The sequence below is a fragment of the Hyperolius riggenbachi genome, chromosome 5 (assembly GCF_040937935.1).
Source record: "Hyperolius riggenbachi isolate aHypRig1 chromosome 5, aHypRig1.pri, whole genome shotgun sequence".
Taxonomy (NCBI): Eukaryota; Metazoa; Chordata; class Amphibia; order Anura; family Hyperoliidae; genus Hyperolius; species Hyperolius riggenbachi.
The window spans coordinates 206,463,128-206,489,367 of NC_090650.1; the positions used below are offsets into that span (position 1 = coordinate 206,463,128).

The window sequence follows — 26,240 nt, forward strand, 5'->3', positions numbered from 1 at the left end:
TGGATGGACAATAATAAGATAAGATTTTGCTTATAAAGTCCCTGCAAAATGTTCTGGTCCTGACTGCAAGATGTTTTTGATCCTCTTTTCCTCTGATTTACTATAAATATGTCTGTCTGTCTATCTCCTCTCACTGTAGTTTCTGTTGCACTGTGATATAAATTTGCTGTATATGATTGGTAGCACTTTTTACCTGGGATGCACTTTGAACATGCATCTCTAGAAATCTGCCGAGTTGTTGTAGGTTTGTTTTTGTTTTTTTCCCTCCCTGTCTGTACTGGGAGATATTTGTTTCAATGTTTTGTTTTGTTTTCTTTCCCCTGTAAGGGCTGGGTTAATTGCATGTGAAATGATTATAGTAAAGCAGCGTGAAAGTACTGATTAGTAAGGACTCATACACACGTACCAACAATCTGTCCAACTATCTTCCAAACTTGTCTGTTGGAAGATAAGTTGGGTGTGTGTACAGCTGGCAAACAACCAGATGACCAACTGATAACAGGTTGTTTGCCAGATCTCTGCCCAACTATCATGCAGGTTGGAACGCGTGTACAAGTCTTTTGACCAACTTTGTTGCTTTTGAATGCGCACATGTTGTGAAGTTAGTCATTTAGTTTGCGCACATAGTGTTTGAGTGAGTTGGTTGTTTAGTTGGTTGGCGTGTGTATACGCACTTTTCGTGTAAACAACTTGTTGTGTGGTTGATTGTGCACGAAGTTGGACTTGTGTATGAGCCTTTAGACTGAAAACATAATTGTTAATTGAGATTTGTGTGTTTGGCAGAGAAATGTGTGGTTACCTTAGAGTTAAAGAGACTCTGAAGTCTCTTTTTTCCCCTGCTTTTGTCATATAATCCTTTTCCGCATGATTGCCTCAGTGAAATCGCTGCATCCCCGCGGCAGATAGGTGATTTATGGCAGAGGATTAGCCATGCAGAGCTCCGTGGCTCGCAGGGCTTCACTTCCTCAATGAGGCAGAGCTGTACGCAGTAGCTCTGCCTCCTCTGCAGTCAACCTCTGCGGATCGCCACCTCTCCCCACTCCTCTGTCTTCTTTCACTGAGAGGGGCGGGGAGGAGGCAGAGATTCGTGGAGATTGATTGCGTGGAAGCTGAGCTACAGCTCAAAGCTCAGCTTCTCCAGGAAGAGAAGCCCTGCGAGTCAGGGCAGTATGATCTGTGACCAGCAAAGTCGTAGAACTTTGCAGGTCGCTTTCTCACTAATAAATCACCCATCTGCCGTGGGGATGCGCCGATTTCACTGGGGCATTAATGCTGAAGAGGATTATAAGACAAAAGTAGTGAAAAAAAAGAGACTTCAGAGTCTCTTTAAATGTATGCCGTTTTATACTGAAGTAGTTTGTCTAGAATACTTCTGCTTAAATTACTAAAAGTTATACTATTTCTAGTTTTTCTGTTCATATGCCATAAATGATAAAAACAATTTGTGAGAATGATTGGGTATTTGGATGAAATTAGTGGGGAATCACATAAGAGAAGTGAAGTATTTTGAATTTGCTAATAAAATACAGAAGCATTTAAAGTGAAATGTATACTAATGCTTTTAAAGCAAATTTCTTTGTTAGTCTCCAGTCTGTATACGGGTACAATCCAGGGGCTGGTTCACACTCGGCGCTAGGAGCGTCGCTAGCCCGCGATTGCGTTCGGCTCTGCCATCACAATTTTTTCAGCTAAAATCTCAAAATTCCGCGCAATTTGCGCTTGTGATTCCCATTCAATAAAACGGGAGTCACAGTGCAACGGCCCCTAAAATAGCGCATGCAGTGCGTTTGCGATTGATCGAAATCGCAAACACTGCTGTGTGAATGTATCCATAGGTATACATAAGTAGCAGCACTTTGCTGATCGCCGGTAATCAGCAAAGCGCGCCGCTGAAGAATCGCCCAGTTTGAACCAAACCCTGAGAGGCGTGGGAAACAAACCCTGGTGTTGCTGCATTTGGGAAAGTTTTTTTTTTAACAGCAGAAGTTGGCTCCTTGTACCATCTACTGTGCACAGGATGAGATAGGGAGCCAACTAAACCTGTAAGTGGCTGAATCATACACACTCATAACCCGGCCCACATTGGTTTCCTAATGCCCGGAGAGGGTGGAGACAGGTCATTAATGGTCATATTAAATGTTTAGTGGTTGATTTGATTGTGATTGTTTCCATAGTTCTGTTTGTACTAATAATGTTCTTTATAAAGCAAGGTCAGAGTCACATGTAGATAACATTTGGTTAAGTGTCAGAACACTGTATTATTAGTAGTCAGAAAAAGTACAGTTAGAAAAAGAAAATTTAAATAGAGAAGAGAAAGAGTAACCTTTGTCTAAAATATAGTTACGGAGCTACACATATGGTAAATAGGTTGTTGGAATAAGCACACTTTGGGGCTGTTTTGCTTCTGCAGGTACAGGGAAGCTTCAGCATGTGCAAGGTACCATTAATTCACTTCAGTACCAGGAGATATTGGATGAAAATGTGATGCAGTCCATCACAAACCTGTTATAAGAACAAATGTTTTACCTTCAAAGACAATAGGAATTTCTTGTCCTTCACAGAACAAGTGTGCATTGTAAAAAGTCCTCCACTATTGTTGATCAAGTCTGGTAAATGTTTGCTACTTGTTAAAAGCGATACCTATTGATCTTGCGATCACTTATGTAAGCTAGAACTCATAGTTTCTATGAGTCTTTGCTAATGTGTATATAAGTACAATGACAAACTAGTCAGGTAGCCAAACATACTAAAATGTACACCATTGTGTTAAAGTAGAAAGCACTGCTATTGTATAATTATTATTTTATTATTTAGTATTTATATAGCGCCGACATATTACGCAGCGCTGTACAGTGTATATATATATATATATATATATATATATATATATATATATATATATATATATCTTGTCACTAACTGTCCCTCAAAGGAGCTCACAATCTAATCCCTACCATTGCCATATGTCTATATTATGTAGTGTAAGTACTGTACTCTAGGGCCAATTTTTTAGGGGGAGCCAATTAACTTATCTGTATGTTTTTGGAATGTGGGAGGAAACCGGAGTGCCCGGAGGAAACCCACACAGACACGGAGAGAACATACAAACTCTTTGCAGATAGTGCCCTGGCTGGGATTCGAACCAGGGACCCAGCGCTGCAAGGCGAGAGAGCTAACCACTATGCCACCGTGCTGCCCACGGTGGCAAACTAGCCAAACATGTATGCCATACATAAACATTTAATATTCATCCTCTGAGAGGAAAGGTCTCAATTGATATGACAGCTCTAAAATCTTGACACGTTGAACCTGTGCAATAGTATGCAGCATAGCATCAAAGGAAGCTTTATTAAATATTCGTTCCACCACAGAATAAACGTATTTTTCTTTTTGGAGTAACAGCGGTGCCACTTGAGCCCATGGGATCTTTCTGTCACTGCAGTACTTAGCGAGTGTACTCGCTTCCAGATCAAGATCCATCCAATGTCGTTTGACCAATTCTAGTCCCCCCCCCCCCTTTTTTTTTAAGAACCAAGCTCCACCTTTTTGGATACATAAGTTAAGTGTATTGGGTAGGGGAGGGGTTCTCAATTTAGATTATAATTTATTATTTTGCATTTAAGCGCTGATTTACTGGTGGACTAGATTCGGTGTTAGTGAGCAGTGGTGTCCCGATGATCAATCGCACCCCTCTTTTTTTCCCTCAGCTTTGTTTTGTTATTGCCATGGTTGTCGCTATGGTGTTTGCTGGGAGGAGATTGCCTAGCACTTTGCATAACTTTTAACTGCACCCCGCCTCCCGACCGCTATTAGCTGTGCCTTCTGGCCACTATTAGATATGTGTTGATAGACAGCAGACCAAGCCGACTGGAATCGGCAAAGCAGCGATGTCCTTGCTGGGTGTAAGGCAGCTTGTGATTGGCAGTTTCCCTAGTAGCCGCTGATAGGTCGCTGTTTGTCTTCAGCCTTTCCTCATGTTTTTGCAGTTTTTGTGTACTTGCAAAATATATATTTTATTCATTAAAGCGGAATATAACCCTGCATTTCAACTTTGCTCTAAAACATTATTTACAGTATATTATATGCAACCAGCATTTTTTTTTTACTAGACCAGCATTGGAAGGGTTACACAGGGCTTTAAAGTCCCTAGAGATTTCTGCAACCGAATCCGAACTTGAGTTAGATACTTTTTGTTTACAAATATGTGTTTATTATGACTCATCTCTCTCACTGAGAAGGAGCTTGGAGGACAGCCAAAGAGATGTATCTATTGATAAACAGTTACACACTAACTAAATAGAATGTAACCATCTGAATGTCTGCACGGAACTTAAAACCTCTGTGTTTAACCCTTCCAATGCTGGTCTAGTAAAAAAAAAAATGCTTTTTGCATATAATATGCTGTAAATAATATTTTAGAGCAAAGTTGAAATGCAGGGTTATATTCCGCTTTAAGCTCGATGCAGTTAAGTTTCTTTTTGATATAAACAGTATACAAAAGCAAAGTGGTAACCAGAATGCCTCTTTTATGTGCAAATTTTGCCTTCTTGAACGGCTTTACAGTTCACTGATAGATGGGTGACTCAGGTGCGGCAATGTGACAACCAAAGTAGGAAGAACATCTATCTGGCTACATTTCCCACAAGTCCAACAGAACATTATAAACTTGGTGTCTATATGAGGCAGGAGGGAGGAAGAAGACATGCTTCACAGAAAGTAGGTTGTAAGCAATAGTAAAACCTAAATCTGCTCAAAGGAAGCTACTAAAGCTAGGCATACACCTTTTAGATGTTAACAATTGATCTCTACAATATATTGATCATTTACCACAGTGCCATAGTGGCCCACTGGTTATCAGAAATTCAATCAAACATCCCTCTCTGACCACAAATTTTGTACTGCTCACAGCTGTGAAGCTTAGCTTTTGTGCCATTCCCATCCACAGCCTCCCCCGCTCTCTTCCCCACTTCACATCCCAAGGAAGTATATTTCATAGTCAATGTACGATGCAGGGGGAATGGAGTAAACAGCATCATGAGATTTGATGTTTTTCAATGTATAATCTATGAATACGGTGTAATGCCATGTGCCTGGAGCCTCTACTTTGTTTTATTAGGATTAATCTGAACGTACTTGGGCTACGTCTACCTCAGTCTATGCATAACATGACAGAATGTGCTTTTTTTTTTTTTTTTTTTTTTTTTAACTGAACCTTATATCTCATTATCTAATTTGATGCAGGAATTTTCTGCATAGGGAAGTGTGTCTAATGCTGGGCATACACGGGTCGATCCGGCGGCCGAATAGCCGCCGGATCGACTCCCGCCGCGTCCCCGCTCGTCCGCCCGGATCGATTCCCGCTCGTCCCCGCCGGTGCTTCTTATCTTCCAGTCGATTCGCCGCTATTGTCCACCCATGGGTATCGAGCGCGGAGTCGATACCCGCAGTCATCGGACACGTCGGATATTATCAATTGAGCCATCAGCGGCTCGATTAGCCTGCGTCGAGCTGTGAATGCCTAGCCTAATGCTGGGATTACACCATACAATTTTCTGTTAAAGGGGAACTGAAGAGAGAGGTATATGGAGGCTGTCCTGTTTATTTCCTTTTAATCAATACCAGTTGCCTGGCAGCCCTGCTGGTCTATTTCTCTGCAGTAGTATCTGATTAAAACCAGAAACAAGCATGCAGCTAGTCTTGTCAGATCAGACTTATAAGTCTGAACCACTGAAACACCTGATCTGCTGCATGCTTGTTCAGGGGCTATGGCTAATAGTATTAGAGGCAGAGGATCAGCAGGGCTGCCAGGCAACTGGTATTGTCTAAAAGGAAATAAACATGACAGCCTCCATATACCTCGCTCTTCAGTTCCCCTTTAAGATTCTTCTGTTAGATTTTCTGTTGCATAGAATGCATAATTAGAATATTTTCTGTAGAGAATGGTCATTATCTCTGGTGCATTGTCTTCTGGTCATCTCCTGCTGAGTAGAACAATGCCTAATTGCTCGGCAGATACCCGTATTTTCCGCCGTATAATACGCTCTGGAATATAAGACGCACCCAAGTTTGGAGGGCAAAAACCAGGGGAAAAAAAAAAATACTAAACCTGGTGCGTCCATATTCCAGGAGCGTCTTGTACATGTCCTTCTGTGTGTCCTCATGTGTGCTCCTGTGCTTTCCATATCCCCATGTGTCCTGTGTGTCCTCCTGTGCCCCCCATGTGTCCTTCTGTGCCCCCTCATGTGTGCTTCTGTGCCCTCCATATGTCCTCCTGTGGCCCCCAATGTGTCCTTTGCCCCTCATGTCGCCTCTGTGCCCCCATTTGTCCTCCTGTGGCCCCCAATGTGTCCTCATTTGCCCCTCATGTCGCCTCTGTGCCCCCCATATGTCCTCCTGTGGCCCTCATGTCGCCTCTGTGCCCCCCTGCCTTCTCCGTGTACCTTCCTCCCTCCCACCGAAGTTTCCTGATTCCTCCCGAGTGTCAATAGCAGCAACTTACCTTAAACATGCTCCTGCGCCGATCCCAGATAATTGCGCTGCTCCCCGCTAGCATGCGCTCTCTCCCCCTTGCGGATCTGCCCCCCCGGGTGTGTGAATAAGTAGCGGCAGCTTACCTCCACGATGCGCCCGTGATGACTGCAGACATCCGTCTCCCCGACACTTCGCGCTCTAGTGACTGGCTTGAACTGATGACGCACAGTTCAAGCCAGTCACTAGAGCGAGAAGTGCCAGGGAGACGGATGTCTGCAGTCATCGCGGGCGCATCGTGGAGGTAAGCTGCCGCTACTTATTCACACACCCGGGGGGGCCAGATCCGCAAGGGGGAGGGAGCGCATGCTAGCCGGGGGCAGCGCAATTATCTGGGATCGGCGCGGGAGCATGTTAAAGGCAAGTTGCCGCTATTGACACTCGGGGACGGGAATCAAGAAACTCGGGCGGGAGGGAGGAAGGCAGGCACGGCAACAGGCACTGAAAGGCAGGGAATCCCCGACGTGGCAGCGGGTCAGCGGTTCTGTATCGGCGGGCGTTCGTAAGTCGGGGATTCCCTGCCTTTACCGTATAAGACGCAGGTACTTTTTCTCCCTATTTTTGGCTGATGGCTCGATTGATAATATCCAACGTGTCCGAGCACCGCGGCGGGTCGATACCGCGCTCAATCCCCGCGGGCGGACAATGCAGAAAACGAAGTGCTGATAAGGAAGCGCCCGCAGGGACGAGCGGGAATCAATCCGCGCGGACGTGCCAGCATCGAGCCGCTGGCTCGATTCCGCCGCATTGTCTTACCGTGTATGCCCAGCATAGCAGAAAAATCTAATGGTAGGAATACACGGTACGCTTTGTACCGTGTAATTGAGCCGCTGGATAGATTCCTGCGCGTCCCCGCGGGCGCCTGGATAGATTCCCACTCGTCCCCGCGGGCGCTTCTTATCTTCTCCTCATTTTCTTCCATTGTCCTGCCCGCGGTATCGAGTGCAGAATCGATGTGGCGGGTGATCAGACATGTCAGATTTTATCAATCGAGCAATCAGCGGTTTGATTACGCGGTACAAAAACATACTGTGTATTCCTCAGCATTATGCTGCTGATAAGGAGAGCAGACGAGCGGGAATCCATCTGCGGGGACGCGGCGGGAGTCGATCCGGCGGCCAGCATTAGTTTAACATACATTATAGCAAATGTGAGTAGAATGTCAGTGGGACTGAAACACGTTCTGATTGAACAGATGGCCCAGATCTTCTAGTTGAAGCTTACGCCAAACCACTAAACATTAGTTCATACCAAGATTTATACCAACAAAACGTTATACCACTGCTAGCAACTATCGAGAGATTTTGAAAGATGGGATGTATACCAGTTCTCTTGGCTGAGTAGAATAAGTATTCAAAGCGAACCTTAAAGAGACACTGAAGCGAAAAAAATTATGATATTATTATTTGTATGTGTAGTACAGCTAAGAAATAAAACATTAAGATCAGATAAATCAGTCTAATTGTTTCCAGTACAGGAAGATTTAAGAAACTCCAGTTATCTCTATACAAAAAAGCCATTAAGCTCTACAACTTTCAAAGTCGTGGAGAGGGCTGTTTTCTGTCCTTTATTATCTCAACTGTTAGTTAATTTTTTACTTTTCCTCTGCCAGAGGAGAGGTCATTAGTTCACAGACTGCTCTGAAAGAATCATTTTGAATGCTGAGTGTTGTGTAATCTGCACATATTAGAGAATGATGCAATGTTAGAAAAAAAAACACCATATACCTGAAAATAAAAAATATGAGAATATTTTCTTTGCTGCTAATCTTCTAGTAATTATTCACAGTACACAACCAATTCATTATATCATATTTTTTTTTTCGCTTCAGTGTCCCTTTAACTGAGAGAAATGTAGAGGTTTCCTTTTAAACAAAACCAGTTGTTTGTCAGTCCTGCTGATTTCTTTGTCTGCAATAGTGGATGAATCACACACCTGAAACAAGCATGCAGCTAATCCAGTCTGACTTCAGTCAGAACACCTGATCTGCATGCTTGTTCAGGGGCTGTGGCTAAAAGTATTAGGGACACAGGATCAGAAAGAGAGTCAGGCAACTGGTATTATTTTAAAAGGAAAAATCCATATCCTTTTCAGTTTAGGTTCCCTTTAACCACTTGAGGACCCACCCTTTACCCCCCCCCCCTTAAGGACCAGCGCTGGTTTGATTGATCTGTGCTGGGTGGGCTCTGCAGCCCCCAGCACAGATCAGGGTGCAGGCAGGGAGATCAGATTGCCCCCCTTTTTTCCCCCCTATGGGGATGATTTGCTGGGGGGGTCTGATCTCTCCTGCCTGCTGTGGGTGGCGGGGGGGGCACCTCAAAGCCCCCCTCCGCGGCGAAATTCCCCCCTCCCTCTCCTACCTGCTGCCTCCCCTGGAGATCCGGGCTGCACAGGACGCTATCCGTCCTGTGCAGCCAGTGACAGGACGTCCCCTGTCACATGGCGGCGATCCCCGGCCGCTGATTGGCCGGGGATCGCCGATCTGCCTTACGGCGCTGCTGCGCAGCAGCGCCGTACAAATGTAAACAAAGCGGATTATTTCCGCTTGTGTTTACATCTAGCCTGCGAGCCGCCATCGGCGGCCCGCAGGCTATTCACGGAGCCCCCCGCCGTGATTTGACAGGAAGCAGCCGCTCGTACGAGCGGCTGCTTCCTGATTAATTAGGCTGCAGCTGGCGACGCACTACTGCGTCGCTGGTCCTGCAGCTGCCACTTTGCCGACGCACGTTATGAGTGTGCGGTCGGCAAGTGGTTAAAGGATACCCGAAGTGACATGTGACATGATGAGCTAGACATGTTTGTACAGTGCCTAGCACACAAATAACTATGCTGTGTTCCTTTTTTTCTTTCTCTGCCTGAAAGAGTTAAATATCAGGTATGTAAGTGGCTGACTCAGTCAGGAAGTGACTACATTGTGACCCTCACTGGAAAGAAATTCCCTTTTACCTCTTTCTTGCTCTCAGAAGCCATTTTCTGCTAGGAAAGTGTTTTATAGTTGGAATTTCTTATCAGTGAGGGTCACACTGTAGTCACTTCCTGTCAAGACTGAGTCAGCCACTTGCATACCTGATATTTAACTATTTCAGGCAGAGAAAAAAAAACACAGCATAGTTATTTGTGTGCTAGGCACTGTACATACACATGTCTATCTTATGTCACATGTCCGTTCAGGTATCCTTTAAAGATGACATTGATGCCAAGGATTTTGTCCTCGTTTCAGACACTACTAATTGTCCTCGCCTCACTTTTTTTTTTTCAGATGGTTAAGATGAGCTTTGCTTAAGTTTATTTGGCAGAATAGGCACTCCTAAACTATGATTACATTGCTACCATATATTCCGGCGTATAAGACGACCCCCCCAACTTTTCCAGTTAAAATATAGAGTTTGGGATATACTCGCCGTATAAGACTACCCCTCTTCCAACGCACACCAAATTAAAATAAAAATAATAATATACTGGTGCTATGTATAAACATATACTGGTGCTGTACTGTATGTGTTACCCAGTATATAGTCCATTGACTTGTTGCATTGGTCAACTGTCCTTAAGTAGACTGGTCAGCTCTCCTTGTCTACCTGTTTATCAGAGCGGTATGGAAGAATAGATTGCGCTCCCTCACCCTCAGCAGGGAGATCTGAGAGGCGGTAAAAGGATAGGGCGTATCACCCGGCATCAATGACACCCGGCGTATAAGACGACCCCCAACTTTTCAGAAGATTTTCAAGGGTTAAAAAGTAGACTTATATGCAGGAATATACAGTATATGCCAACAAACAAGATCGAGGATTGGCTTCCCCATTGTGTGTTTGTATCATTCTGCAGCCAAATCGTAGACTGGTCTAGGCATGGAGGCACTAAGCAATGGGCGAGTATGCAGCAAGACCTACTACGTACTCTTTGAAACACATCCCGATAGCCCATACACTTGCTGTCTTTGCCAAATATAGGAAGTGCCAGGATATTTCTCCCCAGCCATTGCCAGGAAGAAATGCTCTGATGTGTAACCCCTTGCTTACTGGCAGTGTCTCTGGATGTGGGTTTCCACTCTGGAGAGAGCTGTCTGAGTTAAGAGCAATGCATTTAAATATGTGGAATGGGTCTCCTTGCACCAAATAAAGACGCATTTAAATGTGCATCAGTTGGATATGTGAAGCCTTAGCCAATTTCACCACTTGGTGACTGGCAGCAGGTAAAAAAAGAGGGATCTTTGAAGTAGTACTACCCAATTTAAAGATCTTTGTAGGGTGCAGGGACCATGTAGGGGGTCTACCTCCCAGATATATGCCCTCTTGAATATGGAGGCAAACCTGGCCTAACCCATTAGGGCTAAATGAGAGATTTGGCTAGAAAAACCATGGAGGAAGATCCTCCCGTTTGTCTACAAGTCCTCTGTTGCCTCAAAAACACAAGAAATCAACCAGTGTACAATTTTTTTTTTACTGGGTGGCACTATACACCTGATAGGCTTGACATGACAGTGAGGCAAAAAAAACCAAAAAACTCATGATATAATGAATTGGTTGTGTAATACGGATAATTAATAGAACATTAGTAGCAAAGAAAATAGTGCCATTTTATTTTCAGGTATACAGGTTTTTTTTTTAACATTGCATCATTCTCTAATAATTGCAGTTTTCACAATATACACAGCATTTTAAATGATTTCACAGAGCAGGCTAGTGACCCTTTGAACTTTTATCTACAGGAAACCCATAAACAAAGAAGAAACAATGAGAAAGAGTTAAGATAAGAGCTTCAAAAGACAGTGCTGTCCATGACTTAATAGAGTCACAGAGTTTAGAAAAGCTGTTTTGCGTAGATAACAATTGAAGTTTAACTCTTCCTGTACTGGAAACAATATGAGACTCATACAAGTGCTAATAATGTTTTATTTCTTAGCTGTACTACACATGCAAATCATTACATCATATGTTTATTTTCACTTCAGATTCCCTTTAACCACTTGAGGACCCACCCTTTACCCCCCCTTAAGGACCAGCGCTGTGTTGAGTGATCTGTGCTGGGTGGGCTCTGCAGCCCCCAGCACAGATCATGTAGCAGGCAGAGAGATCAGATCACCCCCCTTTTTTCCCCACTAGGGGGATGATGTGCTGGGGGGGTCCGATCTCTCCTGCCTGCATGTTGCTGGCGGGGGGGGCACCTCAAAGCCCCCCTCCGCGGCGAAATTCCCCCCTCCCTCTCCTATCTGCTCCCCCCCGGAGATCCGGGCTGCACAGGACGCTATCCGTCCTGTGCAGCCAGTGACAGGACGTCCCCTGTCACATGGCGGCGATCCCCGGCCGCTGATTGGCCGGGGACCGCCGATCTGCCTTACGGCGCTGCTGCGCAGCAGCGCCGTACAATGTAAACAAAGCGGATTATTTCCGCTTGTGTTTACATTTAGCCTGCGAGCCGCCATCAGCGGCCCGCAGGCTATTCACGGAGCCCCCCGCCGTGAATTGACAGGAAGCAGCCGCTCGCGCGAGCGGCTGCTTCCTCATTAATCAGCCTGCAGCTGGCGACGCAATACTGCATCGCTGGTCCTGCAGCTGACACTTTGCCGGCGCGCGGTATGAGTGCGCGGTCGGCAAGTGGTTACAGGACAACTGAACGGACCACTATCGCAAAAAAATGTAACATTTAAAATTCATGTAAACATAAATGAGAAGTAGGTTTCAAGAGCCACAAATTACTTTTCTCCTGTTATTGTCACTTACAGTAGGTAGTAGAAATCTGACAGAACCAACGGGTTTTGGACTAGTCCATCTCTTCATGGGGGATTCTCAGCAAGGCTTATATTCTATACAAAGACATTCCCTGAAAAGGATGTATGCAATGATGCTGGCCAGCCTCCATGCACACTTTTTGGAAGTTGGACAGAGCAACTGCCATTCACTAAATGCTTTTGAAAATAAAAAAAACTGAGAATCCCCCATGAGATGGGCTAGTCCAAAATATTTCTACTACCTACTGTCACGGCAAAATGGGAGAAAAGCAATTTATGGCTCATTTTACTGTTCGAGAAACGTATATGTGCTTCTATGTATTTTACATTTTACGATTTTTGAGATAGTGGCCCTTGAAGCAAAGAGTGATACGGAGGCAGCAATATTTATTTCCTCTTAAAGGGATACTGTAGGGGGGTCAGGGGAAAATGAGTTGAACTTACCCGGGGTTTCTAACGGTCCCCCGCAGACATCCTGTGTTGGCGCAGCCACTCACCGATGCTCCGGCCCCGCCTCCGGTTCACTTCTGGAATTTCAGACTTTAAAGTCTGAAAACCACTGCGCCTGCGTTGCCATGTCCTCGATCCCTCTGATGTCACCAAGAGCGCACAGCGCAGGCCCAGTATGGTCTGTGTCTGCGCAGTACACTCCTGGTGACATCAGCGGGAGTGAGGACACGGCAACGCAGGCGCAGTGGTTTTCTGACTTTAAAGTCAGAAATTCCAGAAGTGAACTGGAGGCGGTGCCGGAGCATCGGTGAGTGGCTGCGCCAACACAGGATGTCTGCGGGGGACCATTAAAAGCCCCGGGTAAGTTCAACTCATTTTCCCCCGACCCCCCCTACAGTATCCCTTTAAGCAATAGCAGTTGCCTGGCTATCCTACTGACCCCCTCTGCATCTAATACTTTTAGCTATAGCTCCTGAACAAGCATGCGGCAGATCAGAGGTTTCTGACATTGTCAGATTTGACAAGATTAGTTGCATTTTTTTTTCTATAGTAAAAAGATAGGGATTTTCCATTTTGAATCCAATCCTGACATTTCCTCCCTTACTCTGTCTGTGTATCATTGCCCGCCTTCCTACGAGTCTTCATACACTCCCACCCAGCTCTGCAATAGAAAGTGAATTGTCTCAGAATGAGAAATATTGGCCAGAGAGGAACAGAGGGGTGGGAGGGGAAAAGAGGGAAAGAGGCTTCAGCCAATCAGGCTGCATTAGTTCTGTCTGAGGGGAAAGTAAAGAAAAAAAAAAAAATAGCATGCCCTGCAACTTCCTTTGTGCGGCAGATGTACCAAATAAGAGCCAGGGAAACTGGGGAGAAGAAAAGTAAGGGTGATTTTTAATTTTTTGGATTGCCTGGTTAGCATCCTTTTTACTTGTTTACCAGCTAAAAATAAATAATTGATTTTTGATTTTATGCCCAACAGTTACACTTTAGATTTTTATGAACACTTCTCTGTGTTGGCGATGTAGCAGATGCAGAGACTATTTTACATATATTCTTGGAATGTGAATGGTCTGTATTTTGGGAGGGGGTGAAAATATATTCATAAAATACTGGGATTTAAACCTCTAGACCAGGGGTGCCCACACTTTTTCAGCTCGCGAGCTACTTTGCGAATTATCCGGTCACCGTGATCTACTGCACTACAGCGCCCCCCACTAATCCCCCCCCCCCCCCCCCGAAAAAACATATAGTAATTAGGCAGTCTCCTATAATTATTTACATTTTCAAATGTATATCAGAGTTCCCCCTTAAATCCACGCATATTTTTAAGAAGAGTCCCCTTTAATAAAAATAATTGGGCTAGCTACCTCTTGAATCAAGCAAAAATAAACATATTTCCCCATCCCAGCATAGATTCAATCCTCCTCCCTCCCCCCCCCCCCCCCCACCTTTCTCAAGCAGAGCGTAGTCCCCTATACAAAGTAATTAGGCTCCCCACATAGTTCAGCTTTCCCCAAATCCGTTGTCTCCACCTATTATAAAAAGAGACACACGCCTGTGTGTCTCCCCTCGTCACCTTCTGTGCAGGTCTCTCCTTGCTGTGTGGCTGCTCTCACACAGCGACTCGCCAGCAGCTCTTCTTCCTGCCTAAACCACATGAAATAGCCTGGAGCCCTGAAAGGGGAAGGACGGCTATCGATACAGGAAGTGCTGGAGGGGGAGACGCTTTCTCTCATTCAGTTGCGTCTCTCCCCTTTCATGCGGCGCCACTCCCCTTGCCACTCCTCTCCCCTCCCCTGGCTTTTCTGATTGGCCGTGTGCTGCTCTGCATTGGGCAGCAGAGCAGCACAATATAACACAACGCGGCGGCCGCGATCAAGAAGAGCAGCGAGCCGGCAGTAAAATATGACAGGCTGCTGCCACGCCGCCGCGATCTACCAGACAGTCGTTCGCGATCTACCGGTAGATCGCGATCGACGTATTGGGCACCCCTGCTCTAGACAAACCTGCCTTTTTCTGTTGCATGGCAATACTTGGAGCATTAAAAGATATAAAAAATTGCTTCTAAAGCCCCATCTACGCGATGCGATTCTTTGTACGATTTGATTACGATCCGATTAAATCCGACATGTCCGATTGGGATTCGATTCAATTCGATTTGCTATTGCAATGTCAAATCGAAATGAATCGAATCCTAATCGGACATGTCGGGTTTAATCAGATCGTAAATAGAATCGTAATCGAATCGCACAAAGAACCGTATCGTGCAGATGGGGCTTTAGGCATCTAATTAATGCTATTAAGATTCTTGTGACTAGAGGTATGTACACATGTCTGATATTCCTGAACGACTTGTCATTTGAACGACAGTTTGGAGTGTGTATGAACGATCGTTAGACTGATAGCAGCAGTTTTGACTGATCCGCTTGGCAGATCCGTTAACTGTCGTTCAAACGACCGTTAGGTCCGTACACGTGTACAAACTACTTGTTTGAAAGTCGATTTGTGTCAAACTAATAGACTTTCAAACACCAAGTCATTTGATCTAGTCCATTGTTCTAGGAAGTCCATTGACTAGTCAAGCGACATGTAAATTAGCTGTAGTTAGCATTTCAAACATTTTGTCGTCTGTGTACAAGGAGTATGAACTACTTTTTGTTTGAATGACAAGTTGTTCAAACGTCCGGTTTGAACGACAATCGGGCATAAAATCAGACGCGTGTATGCACCTTAAGAGGTGGAAGACTACCTCTCCCCCCAACGATCAGATATTGGGTCCTGGAAATAGATGATACAATAATAAAATAATCTTATGCATATAATGCATGATCAAAGTAAGAAACATTTGAGTAAGTGGACTCCCTGGCTGGAATTTAGAGATGGGGGAATATACACAGACAACAGCAAATTTGGGGTGGCGGGACTAGCTGAAAAACTAGGGCTGGCAATGGAAACACTAAATTAGCTTGGGTGGACCTTGGGTCTCTCTCAGATAAATAACTCCTTTTCCATTTAGTTTTTTTTTTCCTTTTTCCAGGGATACGCTGCTGAAGGCAATGTAGGTGGCTGCTACTGTCCCTTGGGATTTTTTTTGTTGATGTTCCTCTTTCCCCCTTTTTTTTAGGTCTTTCGACCTTTATGTCTTTCTAAGCTTTTGTTGTTTTGTCATGTTCCCCCACCATGGGTTTAAGAGTGGGTGGGCACCATGGCAGGGTCACCTTACCATACATGCAGTAACTGAAGCTAGTGTCAGCATTAGAGTTATACGCTAGGTAGCCATCATTTGCTTAAAGGGAACCTTAATCAAGTTAAAAAAAAAAGTGTAACTTACCTGGGGCTTCCCCCAGCCCCCTGCAGACATCCTGTGCCCATGGAATCACTCAACGATCAGCCAGTCCCCTTCCGTAGCTCAGTTTTGTTTTCAGCAGTGCGCCTGCACAGCTATGGCCACGTGCATTTTTGCGCCTGTGCAGTGCAAGTAGTACGTACAGTGGGATGCGAAAGTTTGGGCAACCTTGTTAATAGTCATGATTTTCCTGTATAAATTGTTGGTTGTTATGATAAAAAAGATCAGTTAAATATATAATATATAGGAGACACACACAGTGATATTGGAGAAGTGAAATGAAGTTTATTGGATTTACAGAAAGTGCGCAATAATTGTTTAAACAAAATTAGGCAGGTGCATAAATTTGGGAACTATTGTCATTTTATTATTGGAACTCAAATTAGCTTGGTAAGCTCAGTGACCCCTGACCTACATACACAGGCGAATCCAGTTATGAGAAAGAGTATTTAAGGGGTCTCAAAACAACTCTCAAATGACCTGAAGACAAAGATTGATCACCATCATGGCTTAGGGAAAGGATAAAGAAAGCTGTCTCAGAGTTTTTAGCTGTCTGTTTCCACAGTTAGGAACATATTGAGGAAATGGAAAACCACAGGCTCAGTTCAAGTTAAGGCTTGAAGTGGCAGACCAAGAAAAATCTCCGATAAACAAAAGTGACAAATGGTGAGAACAGTCAGAGTCAACCCAAAGACCAGCAGCAAGACCTACAACATTATCTTCCTGCAGATAGAGTCACTGTACATCATTAAACCATTCGGCACACTTTACATAAGAAGATGCTGTATGTGATAGTGATGCAGAGGTAGCCTTTTCTCCGCCCACAGCACAAACAAAGCCGCTGGAGGTATGTTAAAGAGACTCTGTAACATTAAAAAGATCCCCTGGGGGGTACTCACCTCGGGTGGGGGAAGCCTCCGGATCCTAATGAGGCTTCCCACGCCGTCCTCTGTCCCACGGGGGTCTCTCCGCAGCCCTCCGAACAGCCGGCGACTGTGCCGACTGTTAGTTTAATATTTACCTTTGCTGGCTCCAGCGGGGGGCGCTGTGGAGGCTTTCCGTTCCGAACTACACGGAAATACCCGATCTCAGTCGGGTCCGCTCTACTGCGCAGGCGCCGGAAACTTGCGCCTGCGCAGTAGAGCAGACCCGACGGCGATCGGGTATTTCCGTGTAGTTCGGAGCCGACAGCCGTCAGAGCGCCTGCGCTGGAGCCAGGAAGGTAAATAATGACGTCACCGCTGCCCGGACTCCACGGAGGGCTGCAGCGAGACCCCTGACGGATGGAGGACGGCGTGGGAAGCCTCATTAGGATCCGGAGGCTTCCCCCACCCGAGGTGAGTACCCCCCAGGGGATCTTTTTATGTTACAGATCCTCTTTAAAGCACATTTTAAGCCAGCTTCATTTTGGAATAAGGTGCTGTGGACTGATGAAACTAAAATAGAGTTATTTGGTCATAACAAGGGGCGTTCTGCATGGAGGAAAAAGAACAAAGCGTTCCAAGAAAAACCACTTGCTACCTACAGTAAGATATGGTGGTGGTTCCATCATGCTGTTAGGCTTTGTAGCCAGTGCAGGGACTGGGAATCTTGTCATAGTTGAGGGACGCATGGATTCCACATAGTGTCAGCAGATTCTGGAGACCAATGTCCAGGAATCAATGACAAAGCTGAAGCTGCACCGGAGCTGGATCTTTCAACAAGACAACGACCCTAAAAACTGCGCAAAATACACTAAGGCATTCATGCAGAGGAACAAGTACAACGTTCTGAATTGGCCATTTAATTCTCCAGACCTGAATATAATTAAAAATCTGTGGTGTGAATTAAAGAAAGCTGTCAATGCTCGGAAGCCATCAAACCTGAATGAACTAGAGATGTTTTGTAAAGGGGAATGGTCCAAAATACCTTCAACCAGGATTCAGACTCTCATTGGAACCTACAGGAAGCATTTAGAGGCTGTCATTTCTGCAAAAGGAGGATCTACTAAATATTGATTTCATTTCTTTTTTGTGGTGCCCAAATGTATGCACTTGCCTAATTTTGTTTAAACAATTATTGCCCACTTTCTGTAAATCCAACAAACTTAAGTTCACTTCTCAAATATCACTGTGTCTCCCCTATATGATATATTTAACTGATATTTTTTATTGCAACAACCAATTTATACAAGAAAATCATGATGATTAACAAGGTTGCCTAAACTTTCACATCCCACTGTATGTACGTGTACTGCTCAAGCGCAAGATGGCCACAGGGACGGGAGCACGATTGAGGAAGCACGTTGCCAGAGCCGTGCAGGCGCACTGCTTGTCAGTTAAGGTTCCCTTTAACTGCAGGATAGAGATGGAGCTTTTTTTTGCATAAGAAGCAATATTCCAGTCTCTCGTTTTTTTCGGGGGGTTTGTTGTATTATATTTTCTTCATTCCTTTCCCTTTTTTAAATGTACTTGAATGTATCAAAATTAGTAGAAAAGTGAAAATAAAGATGTATGTAAAAAAAAAATCCCATATAATGTATGACAAGAGTTAGGCTCTTGAAGAGTTTAGTCTGTATGTATGTGCACTGCAATAAAATGAGTTGTTGAATTTTGCAAAGTTTACTCCAAAAAAAGGAGTCTTCTACTATACAGTAAACAAAAGAATTGCTTTAGGCCAGAAACCCACTAGGAGCGATTGCTAGTGATTTGAAAAAGCTCTTGCTAATGCAATGCTATGGGAGATTTTTATAAAATCAAATTGCTCAAGTGGGATCACACCCATAACATTACATTAGCAAGAGTTTTCAAACCGCAAAACGCTCAGAAAAATCGATCCTAATGGGTTTCTGGCCTCAATAAAGTTTAGGTTTAATTGGGCTTTGAAGGACACCCGAGGCGAAAATAAACTACTAAAATAAACAATTGTATCCATCTTCTGTCTCCTAAAAAGGACTTTGATATTCCACAGTTTTATTTTATGTTTAAATCTACTTTTTTAGTTTTAACTGTTTTATTGTTTTTGCGCAATGACACATTTATTGAAGTATGCCAGAGCTAAAATCTATGAACTATTGACCATTTTTATCCCTTTCCTGCTCTCAGAAGCCATTTTCTGCTAGTGTGTTACAGTTGGAATATCTTATCAGTGAGAGTCTCAGTGAGAGTCACACTGTAGTCACTTCATATTCAGACAGGAATGAGTCAGCCACTTACATACCTGATATTTAACGCTTTCAGGCAGAGAAAGAAAAAAAGGAACACAGCATAGTCATTTGTGTGCTAGGCATACACGTCTATCTCATGTCACCTTGGGTATCCTTTAAAGGACCACTACCACGAAACATCACATTTTGAAACACCCCCACAGTAGTTATAGCAATCAGACAGAATATTCACAGTGTCATTTCATTTTATTTTCTAGCATGGCCCTTTAAAGATCCATATGACACTGTATACGTCAGTCCCTGCACTCCCACTGACAGACTTCTGTATCTATAAACTCATCATGGGGGGAGCCTTATCAGTGGTTGTAAATAAAACTAAACAACTGATTGTATAATTTTTTTTTTTCACCTCGGGCCCCAGTCTTCTCAACTGCCATAAATTCTCATGCCGATAAGGTCCCGGCAGCCCCCACCCTCTGCCCTCCAAGCAATCAGTGAGTCAGCTCTCAGCACAGCATGGACACGGTTGTACAATAAGACACCTGAGCTGCTCTCTCCTGTTAAGCCTATTCAGTCACCGCTGAGCTGCCTGCTTGTAATGATGTGCAGGCTACGCAGGGACCTTGTCAGCACGAGAGTTTGCTCAGGGATTTATGGCAGTTGGGAAGACTGGGGCCGAGGTTAAAAAAAAAGAAAAAAAAGGATTATACCATCAGTGGTTTAGTTCATTTACAACCACTGATAAAGCTTCCCCTATGATGAGTTTATAGATACAGAAGTCTGTCAGCGGGAGTGCAGGGACTGACGTATACAGTGTCATATGGATCTTTAAAGGGCCATGCTAGAAAATGAAATAAACAACACTGTGAATATTCTGTATGATTGCTATAACTACTGTGGGGGGGGGGGGGGGGTGTTTCAAAATGTAATGTTTCGTGGTAGTGGTCCTTTAACCACTTGAGGACCGTAGGCTTACATCCCCCTAGTGACCAGGCCATTTTTTTTTAAATTAGGCCACTGCAGCTTTAAGGGCCATACAACTTAGCACACAAGTGACGTCTCCCTCCCCCTTTTCAGCCCACCAACTGAGCTTTCTGTTGGTGGGCTATGATCGCTCCCAGGAGGTTTATTTTTTTATATATATTTCCCTTTTTTTTTCCCCTTTACAAGAAAATATATATATATATATATATATATATATATATATATATATATATATATATATATATATATATATATATATATATATATATATATATTTTATTTTTTTACCCAACCTCCCCCCGCCAGCCAATCAGCATGATCGGCTGTCATGGGCTTCAGCCAATGCCGGCGGATCGCTTCTGTGCCGCCTTCGTAGGTTTACAGCGCTGCTGTAGATCGGGAGCCTGATGACGGAACAGAGCTCCATCATTCAAGCGGGGATGCGCGCACATGATCCCCTGCAATCTCCGCCCCTAGGACTTCACGGCAATTGGCGTGGAGTGGTCCTGGGGCTGTCGTGTTCAAGCTAATTGGCGTGGAGCGGTCGGCTACAGGTTAAGAGCACATTTCATGTATCCGAAGCATGGAGTTTCTTATATTGTAAATCAGACTACAATAATAAAATGTAGGAGCTGGCATAAATGCAGCTAGTGGCACTGGTGAGGATGAACTGATAGGGTGTATCAAATCTGGCTTGGCATATTGTTTGTCCATAACAAATAATTTATGTAACGGATAACAAAGAGATGAGGCAGAAATATTTTTTTATTTACATTTGTGTGTTTAAAGGAAAATGTTACATCAAACATTTCCGTAAATCCAAAAACACTAAAACATGAATTTCCTTTGAAAATATAGTGCCTATATAGTATGTACATATAACAAATGATAACTGAACACATCCACGTCACTACAAGTTTGTGACTTCAGCACTGTGACATCCTCAATGTTGCTGCCTCTAACATACTATTCAAACAAGTTTGTAAAAGAATTGCTTAATTGGCCTCAGTGTTCAAATCATTCCATGAAGAGTTAGTATTTCAATAAGACTTGCATGCCAGTCCAACAGAAATTTGACCAACAATCCTTGTTTGGTACTACCTGGTGGCAAAGTCAATCATTTTGTGCTGCATTAGGAGTGTTAAATTCCTTCACATCTGATCACATTTCTGATAAATGAAACACTCAAAATTCTACCAAGTTATTAATTTCTGAATGAAGCAAAATATCCACATCCATATCTATTACAACAATACACGTCAGGGAAGCCTGTAGTGCAATACATCTCAATCTCACTCCTGGAAGGAATCTGAAATATCTGGGATGCTGCAAAATAAAACAGATACCAAAAGTTAGAAAAATAAATAAAACAGTAGGAAAGGTGTGCACACACCATCTAGATATACTGTAGACACATGTGCACGTATGTTTCTGAAGGACAGCTAAACAGCAGCTTGGTCTAAGTAGCTGCAAAAAGTGGATCTTGTGGGGGTGTCTAGAAGCTACTGCAATAGCGCCAATTACAGTCAGGAATGCGGAGAAAGCTAAGTGTGGCCTGTCCTGTCGGGCCTGTCAGCAAAAACAAAACTAGCTGGCAGCGGGGTACCAGAGGATTAGTGAGTGGCTGCGAGGGCACAGGACTGCTGCAGGGGGCTGGTAGAAGCCCCAGGTGAGTATAACTCATTTTTTTCTGGCTTAAGTGTCCCTTTAATCAAGTTAGATTTTTCTTCTGTTATCTTTGCATTTTGTAAATTGATAAGAATGAACAATCAGATTTTATATTTGGGAAACATTTAAGGCCTGTACAAGTACTAGATAAAGTGTACACCAGCCTTCCGGACTCCCATCCGCTGTCCAGCCAGCGATGCACCTGGTGGATTGCTTCGGCCGAGATCTTTGTTCTCCCCACTTACCACGTGACGTCACACTTGCGCCGCTCCCTCAGTCCTCCACCCCCTTGCGTTGCAATAGAACACTTCGCAAGCCTGTAGGTTAGCGATGTGTCTGTATATTGTTGGCCCTGCACAGTCACCCTTGAGATCAGATTCCGATACCCGTATCAATGAGTCCAAGGGGCTTTACTTTAAGCATCTTTAACAACTGCCCACTTGTGCACAGTACTGTAGCCTGATCAACGCAGGTAGCTACACTTTGTAATATAAGTGAAGTTATTCTTCAAATCTTTCCTGAAAGTATACAATCCCAAAATGAATCACGGCCTGTGATAAAAAGCCCTACGTTTCCTTTGCAACTCCAAGATAATGCTAAAAATGTATCCTCTTTCATGCCAGCCAGAATACAGGAAGGCAGGCTTTCATCCAAGCTTATAGAAGCAGCTGACTGCCAACCTTGTTCTTCAGTTTGAACAAGGAGGCCAGAAGCTCTTTCACTGGCAGGATGGATGGGAGGAAAGGGTCGATGAGCTATCAGGTGAAAGCCTGACCTTCTATATTTTGGATGTAACAGATTTAACAGTAAAAGTTATATATCTGCTGTTATGGGTTTCTATAGCAAACTGCGTTTTGTGTCCCATGGGAGAAAAGAATTTTAGAAAGGTTGTTGTAGTATTGTTTTGTGACTGGAGATATGCTTAGTTTTAATGGCTCACTCCAGTTACACTTTAATCTCTTAAATTCACTTAACGCCACGGTTATTAACAAGCATTAAAGTGTACCTGAAGAGAAAAAAGCCCCAAATGGGTACTTCTTTCAGCAGAGGGAAGCCTGAAGTTTCCCAGTCTACCTTGCCTCCACCGATCCAGCACTGGTACCTTCTGAACTTTTTCTACAAGGGCTCGTTGAAGAGTGCGTGCAGCTGCATATCCGTCCGTGAAACCAGCGCGGCCATACTGCACAGGATTTATTTATTTTTTTATTGTATTTATAAAGCGCCAACATATTACGCAGGATACCTCACGCCTACTTTTCTGCCAAGTAGCTTTGTGCTACTGCATAGGTGCAAGGTGTAGCCATGCTAGTTCACAGATAGGAGCCTGGCTGTGAACTTCCAGAGGGTCCCAGCTCTGGATTGGTCTTGTCGAGGACATAGGAAGCCACTGGAGCCACTACTATAGTAAGTATGTAACTTTTTCTCTTTTAAATGTTACAGATTTACTTTAAATTGTGTTGCTTCTCAGCACAATTTCTGTATATGCTGTACATTGTTGGTTACTTTAATTCTACAAGGTTCTTCGTAAGTTTACTACATGATGAAACAGAACATGGTATGAAACTGAACATGGTATAGGAAAAGAAAAAAACTATTAACTTACTTTATTTAGAAGCATGACTGTCTGCATATTCACTAAGAATTGCTGAAGCGGTGAACACATCCTTCCCTCGAATCCTCTTCAGGAGATCTAATGACAAGTTTGATAGATCTCTGCCTTGAAAGTCATTTTCTCTGGGTTGGTGCGCCCCATGCTCTGTGTCCAGCCTAGGACGCTTATTATAAGGCTTTCCACTCTCTCGTTCTGACCACTCGGGATCTTCGAAAGCTCTGGAACTGTGTTTTCCATGACTAGATCCCATCTCTTGTGAATGGATTTCTTTTCTCAGGTCAAGATCAGAATTGGCATTGTGAAATCTCTTATTTACAGTTCCTGAAGTTTTAGGAGACAGAGAGACTCGTGTATATGGTGACTCACTGGCATAGTCCTCAGATTTTGGGTTTCTAACTTTTTCATCCCCCGCTCCACTGTTTATGCCACTATGTAAACTTTGCGTTGGCTTGTTTTTTAGTACCATGGACTTCGTATTATCACCATACTGACCCATCCCAGACTCATAAAAATTGCCAACTGTTGATGCACCATAGCCAAAATCTCCATAACTTTGTGATGCATTAGCATATCTTGATTGGGGATCCATGTACACATTCTGATTAACATTTTGATCCACTAACCTCATTGAATTGTCCTCCTGAGCATAGTCTTGGTTTTTAAACGTCTGGTTACTAGGCATTAATGAATTTGTGTTTATGCTCTGTCTGTCTTGAAGTAAAGCTGCCATCTGCATTAATGATTTCTGGTTCGCTTGTGCATTTTCCACAGGCATGACATTATTTGCCATTGAAGCCATTTGCATCACCAAGTTTTGATTCAGCCCAGCCATATCTGCTGTATTTTGAGATGCCATTATCATCAACTGCTTATTTTGAGAAACATTTTCTGTGCTTGCCACACCCTGAGTCAAAGATGCAACTTGCATCATTACCTGCTGGTTTGCTGCTGTGGCATTTGTATTTGGGGTTTTATCCGAGAGCAAAGACTTTAACATAGTTAATTTTGAACTAAACTGCGAAGTGTCTGATGATGTAGTATTTTCTGGAAGAGCTGAAAGTAATGCCATTAATTTCTTTAAAAATTTTAATTCTTCAGAATTTGAGTCACTTTGTGCATTTAAACTGGACTCAGCAGCTTGATTTTTCTGTACATTTTCTATAGTGGCACCAGGCATTTGCTGAATATTTAAATTCTGATTTCCTGGCAGAAACTGAGCTTGCTGCAGCCCCTGCTGGAATACTGCAGGCATTCCTTGCATATTTGCTGTAAGAAATGGAGCTTGCGTTGGCACCTGCGGAAATACTGGCGGTGGCACCTGCGGAAATACTGGCGGCATTCCCTGCATATTCGGGTGCTGATTTGCTGGAAGAAACGAAGCTTGCTGCAGCCCCTGCTGAAATACTGCAGGCATTCCCTGCATATTTGGTTGCTGATTTCCTGAAAGGAATGGAGCTTGCAGTGGCCCCTGCTGAAATACTGCAGGCATTCCCTGCATATTTGGTTGCTGATTTCCTGGAAGGAATGGAGCTTGCAGTGGCCAAGCTTGGGGCATTTCTGGAATACCTGGTTTCTGAGTTTCTGGAAGGAATGGAGGTGGAACGGATGCCGGTGGGAAAGCTGGAGCCCAGTTCACTTGGTCACTGCCAGGTACGCTTGGAGCAGGAAGAACAAAAGGCACGCCTACTTTATCCTTCAGATTTTCAGGCTGAGCTGCTAATATAGAAAAAGTTACAGTCAATAAAAAGCACGTTTACACAAACATGTACATTACAATTCCATGTCCATTATATTTCTGGATGCCAATAGTAATGAAATACGCCTGTCTATCCTGCAGTCAGATCTAGCATGTACATTTTGAAGTACCTTCGTTGTAAAATTGCCCTGATTTCGTCTAGCAGGTAAGAAAACTGGAAGTGAGTGAATCTCTATAATGTTAAATTGAAATCCTGAGTTATATACAGACTATAGATGACAATAGAACTTTCTCGGTGCTCGATCTGGTGTTCCTGCACCCCCATTTATGATATGCAAGCAGCTGGGAAGGAGTCTTCGGCACTTCTCAAGCAGCCTCCAGAATTACTCACATTCCCAAGTATTTCCAAAGACGAGAGCATAGGGGCTGAGCATGCACAAATGCACAGTAAGAAGACTCTTCTTTGTAAGCACTTGGGAACGAGAGTACTTGCAAAGTGACCTACATTTACGGCTGCCTAACCCGTGTGTGAGCGTGCGCTTGTGCGCCTGTGTGCTTGTGCGCGCGTGTGCCCCACTATAGATAGCAAGGCATGGTGTCCCCTGTATTGCCAGGTGTCCCCCATATTGCCAGCAGCCTTTATTCTCCTCCCAGGCTCCAGCGATGAACAGCTCTAGCCCGCATCCATGCTCGCACTGCCGCTAAGTTCCAGGTCACGGCTTGATGAAGTTATCAAGCCGGGACCCGACACTTAAGGCAGAGCGAGTGGGGATGCCGGCCAGAGCGGAGCGACAATCGCCAGGGAAACGTCAGGAAGGTGAATCTCCGTCCTCTTCCTCCCCTCTGACTGCCGCTGCCAATAGTGATCACGTGCCAATCACAATGGCTCCTGATCACTGAGGGGAGATGTCAGCTGTCATATGACAGCTTAATCTCCCATCTCTGGTGCGCACAATGGCGTCATGAGTGGAAGCAGCAGGCGGTGTAAATCCTACGCCGCATAAGATTTCGACAGCCACAAGTTCAGCGTAGGATTTACATTACGCAGTTCCCAGGAGGTTAAAAGGGGCACACCAAATGCAA

General features: G+C 44.1%; 1 protein-coding gene and 1 long non-coding RNA gene across 4 annotated transcripts in view; one reads left to right on the forward strand and one right to left on the reverse strand.

The window, feature by feature from the left end:
• The window catches only part of LOC137518576 (uncharacterized), a 91,163-nt gene that overhangs the window by 6,954 nt on the left and 57,969 nt on the right, over positions 1–26,240 (forward strand). The window lies entirely within an intron of this gene.
• The window catches only part of LOC137518574 (uncharacterized), an 86,131-nt gene continuing 80,819 nt past the window's right edge, over positions 20,929–26,240 (reverse strand). For 2 of the 3 annotated variants that reach the window (XM_068236627.1, XM_068236630.1), the window contains 2 exons: positions 23,453–25,177; positions 20,929–21,507 (listed from right to left, as the gene is read on the reverse strand). In XM_068236627.1, the coding sequence (XP_068092728.1) occupies positions 23,454–25,177 (1,724 nt within the window). In that variant the 3' untranslated portion in view covers positions 20,929–21,507; position 23,453. The remainder of the gene's footprint in view (positions 21,508–23,452; positions 25,178–26,240) is intronic. The other variant, XM_068236628.1, reaches the window with a different exon arrangement.